The sequence below is a fragment of the Juglans regia genome, chromosome 6, assembly GCF_001411555.2.
Source record: "Juglans regia cultivar Chandler chromosome 6, Walnut 2.0, whole genome shotgun sequence".
In the NCBI taxonomy this organism is placed as follows: Eukaryota; Viridiplantae; Streptophyta; class Magnoliopsida; order Fagales; family Juglandaceae; genus Juglans; species Juglans regia.
In genome coordinates, this window is record NC_049906.1 from 6307132 (window position 1) to 6320796 (window position 13665).

The following is a 13665-nucleotide window of genomic DNA, read 5'->3' on the forward strand; positions in this document are numbered from 1 at the left end:
TGGGGAACTGATAAGGATGATACAATTTATCTTCTTAAGACTGTATATCCCAAGGTCATCCTACTGTTACAATACAGTAAACTTAATGCTCAATTCTTTTGAATTTACTTGGCATATTCCAAGGTCTTTCTTAGTTGCTATGGATCTTCTCTGTTGGAGGATGAACTTGTTTACAACACTTTGATTGTTATTTTGTTAGGTACCTAAAATCCATGTGATGTGTGCGAGGCCTAAAAAGATCCTATCTGATGAGTTTTTTTTTTTGAAATATCCTATCTGATGAGTTGAAATAGATAATATTAAATGTTCTCTAACATAAAGTAACAAGATTTCTTTTTTGCTATGGTTGATGTGCTCTTAGTTTCCATCAACACGACAATATCTCTTGATGCAATATTTGCGGCATTTTTTTTTTAATTTTAATTTTATATGGTTTATACTCTTAGTTTCCATCAAATTGATAACGTCGTTCCTAGTCAACAAACTTCAATGTCGGATGTCATGAGATTTATGGCAGAAATGGAAAGAGAGATGATTCATTATTGCAAGTTCTCGCAGTTCAATAACGTTAAAAGTGGTTGACGTGGCAATACAAAATTGTATTTGTCTATGTTGTTTCGGATTTAATGGTTACCTGCAAGTCATTAAGAAAGGCAGTGCCTTTCAATCTTTGTCTGCCGCGCTGTTGAAGGCTTTCCTTTTGGTCTTACAATAGCTCCACCTTCTTCTTCTTTCTCTTCTCCTTCTTCATCTCTTCTTAACCATCATCTTCTTTCTCGAGCCGTGCTGCAACTTCCATGGCTCCAAACCTCCTTGCATTCACATTCGTCATCTTCTCCTCTTCAATGACACTCTCCTCGTCCATCCTCGACGATTCCGATCGTTCCCATATGAATCCGACAATGATTCTCCTGCTATCTCTCTTCCACTAATCCTAATTGTAAGGGATTTCCCCCCCTTATATCTTAGCGGGCTTGAGAAAGGCAGCTAAGGGAACAACAAGAAGTGAAGGCCCAGCCAAGAACAAGTAGACTCTTCGGCCCGGCCCATGAGTAGACTCCCCTCGATGCAACTTCCATGAGGGCGCGTACTGCAAAGGGATGAGACTTGCTGACCTGAAGACCCCTCGAACAGTGTCCAACCCTCAATCCTTTGACACGGGAAACCCAACAGACCACAAAGGACGCCAACGAGGTGAGGCAAATCTAGAAACAACGCCACATTAATGGCACCATTACCCGAGTTACATGCTACATTAATGACGCCATCGTAGAGCCACGCCACATTAAAGGACTCTGACATAAGGAATAGTAAAAGGACACGGACTCCATGGGGGTAGACATGATCTGTCCCCCCAGACTCCTGGCATATATAGTAAGTCCCAGGTACGAGAGACTCTCTTATTTATTTACAAATTTCCAAGAGACTTTACTGACTTTAGCATTGGAGACTTCTCGGCCCGCTACCCTCTCCCAGCTACATTCTTCTATATTTTTGTAGGCCTAAGTTCTGAAGACCTGAGTTGTTGGAACCGACCCAAAGGTGTATGAAACACAACGTTAACAATGGCGCATTTTGTGGGATGTTATAGATCTTGCGTGTATTTCGTATGCCTGCGACAACCTGTTTCGGACAACTCAGAAGAGACACAGAGGAAGACATAGAGGCAAGGTTGAAAATTATGGAGGAATGAGTGACGAAGTTGACTGATGAGATAAAAACTCTTCGCAAAGAGAATGAGGAGCTCAGAAAGCCTTAACGAGGGCAGGACGAGGAGGCGGAGCCTAGCGATAGCTAGCATATGGGGTCCCGAAACACGGGAGCTGGAGTAAGTAGGGAGGAGGAGAGGAAGAACATGCAAGATGAGTTTCGCAATCTCAAAGGAAAGCACGAAGAGATTGCAAGGAAGGTGGGCACATCGTCGTCGGTGGACCAACTGCTCAAGAGCACTGGCCTACCCTACATGGAGGAGGTATAACCGTGCCTTTACCACCAAAGTTCAGGGTCCTAACCATGAAGATGTACGATGGAGGGAGAGACCCTCTTGAGCACCTGGAAACCTTCAAGACTCACATGACTTTGCATGTCTTCCCGGGCGAGGTGGCATGCAAGGCGTTCCCGCTGACCTTGAAGGAGCCAACATTGGTATGGTTTGGGTCTCTGGCGCCCAAATCCGTAGACAATTTTGGCGAGTTGGCTTGACTTTTTCTGACTCAATTCATGTCGAGTCGAAGAAGGCGGTGCCCAGCAGCATACCTCCTCCCCATCAAGCAGGGAGAGGAAGAGAGCCTGAAGTTCTACCTGTCCTGGTTCAACAATGAGCACATGACCACTAACGACCAGGACGAGAAAATAACCCTGGTGACGCTTCTGGAGGGGTTTGGTCACGATTCCAGTTCATGGTCGAGTTGGCAAAGAGGACTCCCATGACGCTGTGTGAGTTCATGGATCAGGCTGACAACTTCATCAACATTGAAGACACCCTTCGGGCCCTGATGGAGCCAAGAAAGAAGGAGCTAGAGTGAGTGGAGAGGAAGGCGAAGGCCCCGGTTAGGGCTAAGGCCCACGAGAAGTCGAAAAAGAGTTCCCAAGACAAAAGGAAGGAGGAAGCTCTGACAAGGGGATCGAGACCTCAGTGCAACCGACCCACATTTACCATCCACGAGGCCGACACCTTCGCCTCTAGCGAAGACGATGACATAGGTATTGCCCGCCATTATTGCACATACCACAGGTCCACCTCGCACAACACCGATGACTGCTTCTCCCAACAAGGAAAAAGGGAGCATGTGGAGCGGACGAAGCAACATTATCCCTCCGCCTAGAGACTGGAGCAGGAAAGAAGGGGAAGGTCGAGGGAAATGAGTGCGGACTGAGTTGACCAGCGCAGAAGGGAAGAAAGCCCTCGAAGACGATCAACAACACAAGGGTCGGAGCAAGATCACCCCTGCTCGCTACAGCGGGGGGACCTCCACTCGGTGAAATCCAGACCATAATGGGAGGATTCGTAGGCAGGGGCACTTCCTCCTCAAGCAGAAAGGCACACGTTAGGCGGGCCTGGTACCACGAGGTGTACTCGATGGAGTACCACCCTGCCAACGGGAGCTTTGCGGACATCCTGTTCTGGGAGGCTTTCACCAGGATAAGAATAGATGTTGCCCGGCCGCGGCTTGCCCGCTTGCACGGGGGGGCACCTCCACTCGGGGAAATCTGGACCACCGTCGCCATTGTGATTTTAGGGAGGGGATCTTCTTGTTGTGTTGTGAGATATTAATCCTAATTACTAGTTTCCGTCATATCAAATAATCCATATCGAGCTTCAGTAGGTGAGATGGGTAAATTCTGCTTGACTGATTTAGTGCACACAGTAAAAAAATTTAAGTCTAGACTGAGCTGAGTTATGGTAGTTGGTGTTATTGGGATGAAATCGGCTGATGGACTATATGTGAACAGTGATCTTGCTTTGCAGAGCACAGGAAAGAGGGTTGAAGGTAGATGAAGACCCACAATTCAGTATAGCTTATAGAAAATTCATCAAAATGAAAGTCGAAATAGACATCACCAACCCACTGAAGCAAGGATTTTCATTACCGAGAGCTCTCAACCAAAAATCATGGGTTTCATTCAAATATGAGAGGCTTTCAGATTTTTGTTACGCATGTGGTAGACTAGGGCATTCACAAATTTTCTATACTTATCACTCCCCACACGCCTCCCTTTTGGACCTTGGCTACGGGCAGAATACATAAGCCCACCCGTCTCTTAGGCAAATACACAAACAACTGACAGTCAACCAACACAAGTTCTCACCATCCTTCCTCAAATTTAGCAAACGAAGATTCAAACACAAAGATCAAAAGGGAAAGAAATCAGGGTAGAAAGTAGTCAAGACCAGAGGACCATAATAACTCAGTGCTTAATTCGAAGGAACCCACCAGTGTAAGTAGCACAAGTTGGATATTATCATCAAGAATTTCTCCTTTGCCAGGCAACCGGAACCCCTTCTATTGGCAAAGAGGATGACATAACTATTGCACGGCAATCATGTGTTGACAACTTGGACGTTACTTTTTCTTTTTGTAATGAAGATTGCATTGATAATAGATAATATACACAAATGGGGTGGGGTCCCAACAGATCACCTTCTTAATTACAAGAATATGAAGAAGTTTTTGGTGAGGTAGTGATTTATTTATTTATTTTCTAAGCAAATAAATTTTCATTCAGATAAGTAAAAGATGATACATGAAGAGGGGGTGAGGTTCTCAACAAATGCCTCAGTACAATAACCACAATGTAAAGGTGGAGAAAAAAAAGAAAAAAAAAAAAGGGTTTTGAGACCAATTTCTTGGTCCCCACTCTCACCTTACAAAGAGAGTGCCGTTTTAAAAGATGGTTTTTACAATTTTCATAGCCATGCGAACTGTGGCTACACCGCTGGATGCACTACAGTTTGTTGTCTTAAGATATTTCTTGGAGGAATATGTATTCCCTTTTTCAAGATCATCGATTAGGAAAATCATTAACATAGTAGAAAACATGATATTAGATGGACTGATCAACGACAGATCATCTGTCTTTCTGCGCAACTGTAGTGACGCGTGGCCTTACACGTCGATTGAGAGGTGAGATGGGGCAGATCTAAAAGATCTCGAGGTGGGGAATTTGCTGGTATGACGAGTGTAACTGGCGGGCTCGTCGGGGTGTGGTAGCGCGTGAAGGCCACGAGCGGAAGCAAACCGTGCATGCGGGTCACCTGCCGGCATTTTCGCCGCGGTTCCACATCATTCAGTAGATCGGTGGTTGTAGGGTTGCGTGGTGGGACGCGTGTCGACATGTGGTCGTCAGAGAGCGGTAGATATAACCAAAACTGAACCGGTGGAGGGTAGAGGGAAAAAAATACCACCATAAAAGCATATATACAAGGCGATTTCAGAAAAGAAACAGAGAGGAGGGTGAGAGATAGGGGAAAAACTCGGAAAGAATCAGTTTTCTAGAGAGAAGGGAGACGTTCTCTCTCTAAAAGCTTAGGGGGAGGGAAGTATTTCTGACCATGGTGAGGCCGTTAATAAACAAGAGCTTATGCTGCGCCATCTAAAATTTATCAGATGATTTTTTTTTGATGTGGCATGTAGTCGATCTCATGTTATGCGGTTTATTAAAAATAAAAAATATATTCAAATAAAAAAGACTTCTAAACGTATAAAAAGAGAAAAATGATTTATTTCTTTATTTTTATGTTTGTATTTTTAATTTTTGTAATAAGCTAGCACTGTTCATACGGGCCGGGTTTTTTCCCAGCCCGGTCTGATAACCGGGTTCTGGGTACGGGTTCCGGCCCGGATTTAATCCGGGCCGGTACCCGCATGACTAAACCCGGGTTCACCCGGGCCGGTACTGGGTTTAAAACCCGGTACCCAGATTTGAAACCTGGAACCCGGGTTTTTTAAAAAAAAAATTTCGGACTATCAAACGAGTCCACAACGCCCAGATGGCCCAGTGGGCAGTGACAGCGTGAAACAAAAACCCTTTCTAGGTTTTTCCTCTGACTTCGTCACTTCAAGTTTCTCTCATGCGCCGCAGCTCTCAAGTCTCAACCTCTCTCTCTCTCATCTCCTCTGTGCCTCTCTCTCTCTCTCTCACTCTCTCTCTCTCTCTCTCGTCTCACTCAGGCACAGTAGCACTGCGCACAACAATCTTTTGTCCACTGGTTTTTTTGTATCTTCATCCCAAATCGAGTCCAGGTGCATGGGTTTTCTCTCGTTGCTTGGTTCTTCACCGATCGGCGATTGCTACTTTTCCCTTTGGCCCAAAGGCTTTGGGTTCTTCACTATGTTTTGGATCGGCGATTGCTACTTTTCCCTTTGGGTTCTTCACTATGTTTTGCCCAGGTCAAGTCCATATGGTCAGCTGGCCTAGCTTCGATTTCATGCTTGGTTGGGTTGACTTGATTGGTCTAAGAGGTGCTGCCCATCTACACCCTAATTAATCTAGCAGGTTCTAAGTCCCACGCCAGATCCATTTATTGCTATTCTTTTTTCCACGTACAATGGGTAACTGGGTGACCTTTGGAATCCTATATTTACCGCTTGGTATGTTAGGCGTCTCGTTCATTCTGTTGATGGTTTATTCCCAGCCTCAAATGACTGGTGTTGTGGTCTCTCTCTCTCCCGTTCCTACATTCTTGCAAGGTATAGCTTTGCTTTGTTCGTTTTAGAGTGTGAATGGTCTTAAAAGTTGTCTGTTTAAAAAAAAAGAAAAAAAAAAAAGACCCGGGTTAAATCCGGGTTCCGGATTTAAAATCCGGATTCATCCGGATTCCGGCCCAAGTCCGATCCGGATTAATCCGGTCCGGATTCTGGCCCGGATTTGAAATCCGGATTCCGGTCCGGGTATACCCGAATTCCCGGGTCGGAACCCGGATGAACAGCCCTATAATAAGCTATCATGCTGATCCTGGTTCTGTTCAAGATCATAATCAAGAAGAAAGTTGGTTCTGATAAGCATGCATTAGCTAGCTGCATGCCAATTCATCTCTTTAATTTCGTGAATTAAAGCCACTTATGATGGTGTCCGCGGCCAAGTACCCCTCCATCTGATCAATAATTTAAGTCGACATGATCATCAACCATTTGAAATGAAAACTCTGTTAAATATGCATGGCTGCATTAATTCTCAATAGTACCCCACTAATACTTCATTCAATCTACATACTGCACGAAGCTAGAAAAACAAAAAATTAAACAAACGCTAATGCCTGCCTTCCACACCGTCTATATATGGACTTGGTACTCCTTTCTATCCATCCATGTTGAATGTCAATCATATCAATGGCGGATGTGAACATCCCCCCCCCCCGTGATACTTTTTGTTGTTATTCTTTGTCATGTTAATTTAATTCCATGTGGGATCGATGTATTTGTTTTCCTACTTGCTCCCCAAAAGAAAACTACGTACCTTATAAGAAAACACAAATCTGTACTGGCAGATATTGTGTACAGTAATATATTCTGCATCCAAAAATTTGGCAGTGACAATCCACCAGACGGTCTATGACTGTCTATAGTCTAAGTACATTTCATCTCAAGTACATCTGAAAAAACTCAGGTAAATTCTCAGCTTCCATAAGGCGCGCGCGCCCAAGAAACATAGAAGATTTGCAGTGTTTGTACCTGTTGTTAATGCAATTTGTAGTGATCTGAGTTTTATTTTGTTGTTCATCAATCTGACGTTGTTTCACTGCACTACTACATGCAGTCTACAGATTGGTGAGCTTAATTAAACATGCAGGAAGGTTGAAACTCCAAGAAGTCATACAATTTAGACGTGAGTTTCCGGTTAGTTTAAACACAGAAAACAATTGAGTCCTTGGCCGTCATATTATCATTACAATATACGAAGTTAATTAATTAGATTCCAACGTCTATCTTCAGCAGAAAGTTGAGAATCCGAAAAACAAGAACCAAAGAAGAAGGCTTCATGAAATTTTTGTGCTGGTGGTGGCTGCAAGCTAACAATCGGTCAACTCAAGTCATGAAGGGCTTTTTGGAAGGAAATTTAGGAGAGTCATGTTGCATGTGTCAGGTGGGCATAGTAAAAGTAAAAGAACAGGGACCCAAAATTGCCTGTTACATAGTACAGCGCACGTGAATATGCCCCCCATATGAATATGATCCCAATTCTTTCTCAGATGGAAGGCAATAAGGGACAACATTGAAAATGAAAATGTCTGTGCGTATAAGGGAAAAAAGGGTTGCAATGTACTCCAAATGACGCGTTAATCAAGCTGTCCATGCATATTTATCCTAAACCTAACCAGACCTAACTTACACGTGAACCTTAAATGACAGTCCTCGATCTATTCTTAGATTAATTATAGTCTGTTGTCTCTTAAGTTTGGTTTGAAATTTAGACTAGTTCAATTTAATTTTAGGTGAGTCTAATATTTAAATACCCAACTCTCAAATCACTAAATTCGTCTCAACTCAAAACTTTTTTACATGTAGAACTCATAACCTTTTTTAACTCAATATCTATTTACACGTAAGACTCATAACTTTTTTTAACTTCACATAAATACATCTAAACTCATTTTAACATTTAAATATATCTAAATTTATCTTAGATAGACCTCACAAAACTCACTCTATCATCTCAACTCTCGAACAGGACCCTAGACTGTCATTAAGGTTTATCCTAGTATTAACAGGATGTAAGCCAAACTCTACCAACCTTATGACCGATATAAATCTTCTTAGATGGATCGACGTACAGTAGTTGCATGTATCATGTATTACCACCAACACCAACCAAAATCCATAATTTTCTTTCTTGTGAATTTCATGAAGAAAATTCAGGTAAATAGAAATGTTTTGAAAGTGTTGACTAATTTTTAATTACATTTGAAGTCTTGCATATATACTTTTTCCATGAAATGAGGTCTGCATATATGGGTGACTGGTCATTGAGGGATTGATAGAACCATAAAGAAATAAAGAATTAAGTAACTACTCATGTGCAGAAGCTGCTGCAGATCACAGAGAAAGAGTACTCATGAATGTTTTCAGTAAGAGGAAAATCAAATCATTTTATTTATTGTATGGCTAATGTGATATGTAGTACAAAATGGACAGATTCCAAGAAGCATAACCAAATTAGAATATGACAACGATATCTGCACTGCAGTACCCCCAACAAACACGCAAATAAAGGACCCCCGGCCGGCCTTTTATTCTCTCTGATGATATTCAAACTTTTATGACCTAATAATGTCTCAAAATCATGATCCCAACTTAGCAGAGGGAGATTTTCAGGGGCACTTGGACTTGCCCTTGGAGTTCTTGAGGTCCCTGTAGCAAGGGCACTCGTGCTTGTTTCCATAGGTCCCAGATGGCACGCACTGGCACTTTTCACAGCAAATACCGCAGTACTTCAAGCACCGGTCTTGCACTCCTGCCTTTGCGCACCTCGCAGCGCACTTCGAGTCACAGAAGCCTTGATTTTTTTCGCATTTAAACAAACCATCAACGAACAAACAAAATAAAATAATTAATCAGCACATTATCAAACTAAACCCAGCAAAAGTTTCTAGGAAATTTCAGATTTTCCTTCAAAAATGACAAGAAAAAGAAAGCGTGGAGAAGTTGATCAATTGCTTCTTACTTGAACCAGCTTCTGTGGCCTCAAAGAAAGAGGAGCCGAGGATAAGACACACAAGCAGGAAACTTGCAAAGACAGGCTTCATGATTTTTCCCTGTGCTTCAAGAGAATGAACAGAAACAGAAGAGAATGGAGAAAAAGATGCGAGGAAGGAACTGGAATGTACTTTGATTAGCCAGAGAGTTGTTAAATGCGAGGTGGTGGAGTGGGAGCGTGGGGTTATTTATTGTGAAAGTATGAGGAGTCGGTGAAGTGTTAGAGAAATATTTTAAATATAATTTTTTTTTTTTATAAAACTAAACTTACGTACTGCATCTAAAATTATTTTTATTATAAAATAAATTTAATATATCGTATAAAATAAATTTAATTTTATAAAATCTATTTATGATAGTATTACTTCTCAAAATGTTATTGTGACAAAATCATGTTGTGACATATGGCCATGGTACGGAGATCAAGGGTTCTAAGTTAGTTGGATTAGTTTAGACAGTGAGATAAAATGAGATGAAATATTTTAAATAAATTGAATAAAATATTATTAGAATATTATTTTTTAATATTATTATTATTTTAAAATTTTAAAAAATTTAATTATTTATTATATTTTGTATAAAAATTTTAAAAAATTGAGATAAAATAAGATGTATTGAAAGTATTTCTCTATATCCAAACGGGCCGGCCCTAAATGTTCTGACCTATTTGCTCACGTGGCATTCATTTATTTGGCCTTGTTAATTACTCTGTGCTGTGCTGTTGGAAGGAGGCTTATTGCCAAGACGTTACGAATCGAAGCTAGCTAGCTCACGTAAGTTTGTTTTATTGATCCAATGCTAGCTGAAGGCCGCCGTTACGTGAAGATTCAAGATTTTGTTTTAATTTACATGTACAACCCTATTTTGCTTTCCCTTTAGTCGGTTAGGTAAATAAAGTTGGAAGTTTCACGAATAAGCTAGCTTGATTTAACGTGTATTTTATACAAGCAATATTATTTTTTATCTTAAATTTCTAATTTCCTTCTCAGTTGTACAGCTTGTTGATCTAATATATACATACATATATATATATAAATACTTTATTTACAAAAATATTATATAAAAATAAACTCACAAAATGATATGATTTTATTATATGGTACGTTAGTTAGGTTGTAAAGTTACTTTTATCGTAAAATAGATATAATGGATCACATAAAATTATGTCATTTTATGAATTTATTTTTATTATGTAATACCTTTATGTCTGTGTAGCACTTGTACTCCTTAAATATATTAATTAATTCTTCAACTACATATATATATTATATATGTATATATATATGAGCTCATGAGTGCTAAGGAATAATTCCAGCTTGAACCACCATTATTAATGTTTCATGTATCATGCTTGCATGCATGTTAGTCTTCATTGCATGCCTTGCTTCAACGGTATCCAAATCAAGCTCATCTAGGCAGAAATGAATGAGCGCGCGCGGTGCGGAAAAGGAGGCCATGGTCGGCCCCCATCCCTGTATCGAATAAAAGTTGTGCAGCCCACCTCACATGACCTGTCCATGGTAAAGGTACGTAAGAAACAGAACCTTGACCATGGAAATTGGTCGATGAATTGCATTTCACCCACCTTCTGCTGTCTGTTCTTAAAAGTAAAGTTCAATCCTTCAAAAATATATATTGGCAACTACTTCATGAGTAGTACTCTATGTTATATATTTTCTGTGTTTTTTGCTTCCCTGTTTTTTCTTATAAAACGTTAGAAATTATGCTATTCTAAAATTAATTTAATTATTTCTTGAAAATCAAATAGTCATAATTTCTTAATATACAGTAAATTTCTATAGACCATATTATCATCACACTTTCATCATACTATGTAAGATGTGATACATTTATAACTATTGAATGATAACGAATTATCCAATGAAAGATTATCCAATAGTCATAAATGTGTTACATCTTACATATATAGTGGGATGAGTGTGGTCATGTATAACATTACTCATATAAGAAAGTTTTGTTACTTAAAAAAAAAAAGTCTTGGTTTTGGGAATTTTGTGATTCATAGTGTAAGAAGATTTTCCCCACTTCATAAAAGCCTACTGGGCCTTGGTCAATACCCGATAGGAATCGAGCAATCGATAGGACAGGAAAATCTGACATTGTGTGGTTGCGTTCTGAACCTGAGAACTTGCATGGGACACAGCGAAAAATGTAGAAGACCCTCAATCCATTAACATCAGAACATCTATGACTTATAAGGGATAAAGCAAGACCCTCAATCCATTAACATCAGAACATCTAAAAATGTGCAAAACACGACGTTAACACATAAGTTTTGTTTTGTTTTTTTACATCGTACTCGACAAAATTGAGAGCGTTACTAATAAAATTGAAGTGTTGTTCTTTAAAAAAATAAATAAATAAAAGACCAATCCCGCAATATCATTCAGAGATCCATAATGATGGTTTAATATTCTGTAAAAAAATTTAAGGCCTTGATCCCCAGTCAATCTTTAACATCTTAGCAGTTTTTATCACTGATAATATCATTTAAAAAAAAAAAAAAAACCTTTGCATTTCTTGAATCGTTTTGCAAGATGAAAAAGGTAGGTAGAAAAGAGAGAACCCGCCAGCTAGCTCATATATACTAGTATTGGTTGGATTAATGATCGAGCTGCTTCCATCCTTGATACCTGAACGACCCCATGTATATATGCATGCAGCATATTTCAATTTTCTTTCCCTTTCTCTCCCTCGCTTTCGCTTTCGCCTCACTCGAGCTGAGCTGGTTTCCGTTCAACATATATTCCACCAGATCTTACTAGCTTGCCCATGCCCAAGTACATCATCTAAGAGGTAATGGGTACGATATATAGTACGTGATATTAATGTCTATTAATTACTAAATACCTTTCAAAAGAAAAAGGAGCGGATTTAAAACTAATGTAGAATACGATCGACTTCAATATATTGAAATAAAGAAAAGTGTTATAGGCATGTATAAAGAGATTTTATAAAAATAAAATATAAACTGATATGATTTCATATGATACATTAAATCACGTCAGTTAATAAATATTTTATTTTTATGTAATTTGTTTATAGTTAAAAGCATTAATTATCTAAAATAAATAAAATGAGAGTGTAACATACAGAATTCTTCATCATAAATTAGGGGTATAGCTAGCTAGCTCGAAAATCATGTACGAGCAATTGGGTTAACCTAATGAAACCGACTTCGGCCCTACCCATGACAATTGACATGATCCCTTTTAAAAATCCCCACCTGTATGGGTTAAATTAAACGTGTACGTACATGTGGGCTACATCATGCGCATGCATGCATGCAATGGGTATGGTTCCCTAGTTATACAATAAGACACAGGAGGAGTCGCGCGCAATCTGATACGTACCCAGTTTTGAGATCAAGGCCATATCTTTTGGCATCAGCCTATAATTAAGGACGACGTCACATTCAGAAATCTTCCAAGCCATTATATATGCTTTGTGATTGTCATGAACAATAAGGCCCAAGGACAATTCTCTCCTTCTCTCTCTCTCTGATCTCTGCGTGATCTGCATGCCTATATATGCTGTTATTTTCCCTCTTCAGTATATTTTTCCCGTGCATTTAGCACTTTTGACGCCAACGCGTGAGGCCCTCAATTTGATGTACGTAGCTAGCTAGCTGTGTAAGGTGGACACTGGTACGTACGTACCTGCAGCAAGCTAGCTAGGTTTCGATCACTCAGTTAATGAAAGCATTGTTGTGGGGGGTAGTAGCTAGACACCGTTTCATCCCAGTAATCTCTGATGAGTCATCATTCAGCAATTCAATATCCACCAAGTCAAGTGGCATTGACATACGAGGGGCCTTCGCTTTTAACCAAAAAAAGGGCAAGTCATTGCAAATATATATGTATATTTTCCGGTAAAACTCCACCCAAAACAAATTGGATTGCTGAAGAAATTTATGAGATTAATTCATCTCATAAAATCGATTATATAAAAGAGAATTATTTATTTCTTATAAATATGCACAATATATTGTCTACAGATAATATGAGATTATTTCTCAACACCATCCTTCACGCCGTAGAGATCAATATTTATTTCTGGTCATTGTCACGGAATAAGTAGTATAAACCTCCATTTGTCCTGTGACAGGTTCTGATACCATGAAAAAATTTATGAGCCTAACTCATCTCATAAAACCAGTTCTACAAGAAAGAATTGTTCATTTCTTATAAATATGTCAAATACCTTGTCTAAAGTCTGGCTCACACGTGATGGAGAGTATTAAGATATAAAACGAATAATAAAATTTACTTCTTCTCATCAACTTAAACTTTTGGGATAAGTGGTGATTTCACATAGTATCAGAGCAGAGGTCCTGAGTTCGAACTTTAACTCTACACTTTATCACATTTAATTAAATATTTCATTTGTTAGGCCACCTATTGAGGGGGAGTCTGGCCCACACGTGAGGGCTGGGTGTGTTAAAATATAA

At 39.6% G+C, this 13665-nt stretch overlaps 1 protein-coding gene across 1 annotated transcript; it reads right to left on the minus strand.

Moving 5' to 3' along the window:
• Positions 1-8560: 8560 nt before the first annotated feature.
• LOC109001133 (peamaclein-like) lies at positions 8561-9368 on the minus strand. Its single transcript, XM_018978278.2, has 2 exons — positions 9163-9368; positions 8561-8994 (listed from the first exon to the last, which is right to left on the minus strand). Exons 1-2 carry the CDS (start codon positions 9242-9244, stop codon positions 8810-8812), a joined length of 267 nt encoding a protein of 88 aa, XP_018833823.1. The 5' UTR covers positions 9245-9368; the 3' UTR covers positions 8561-8809.
• Positions 9369-13665: the final 4297 nt, after the last annotated feature.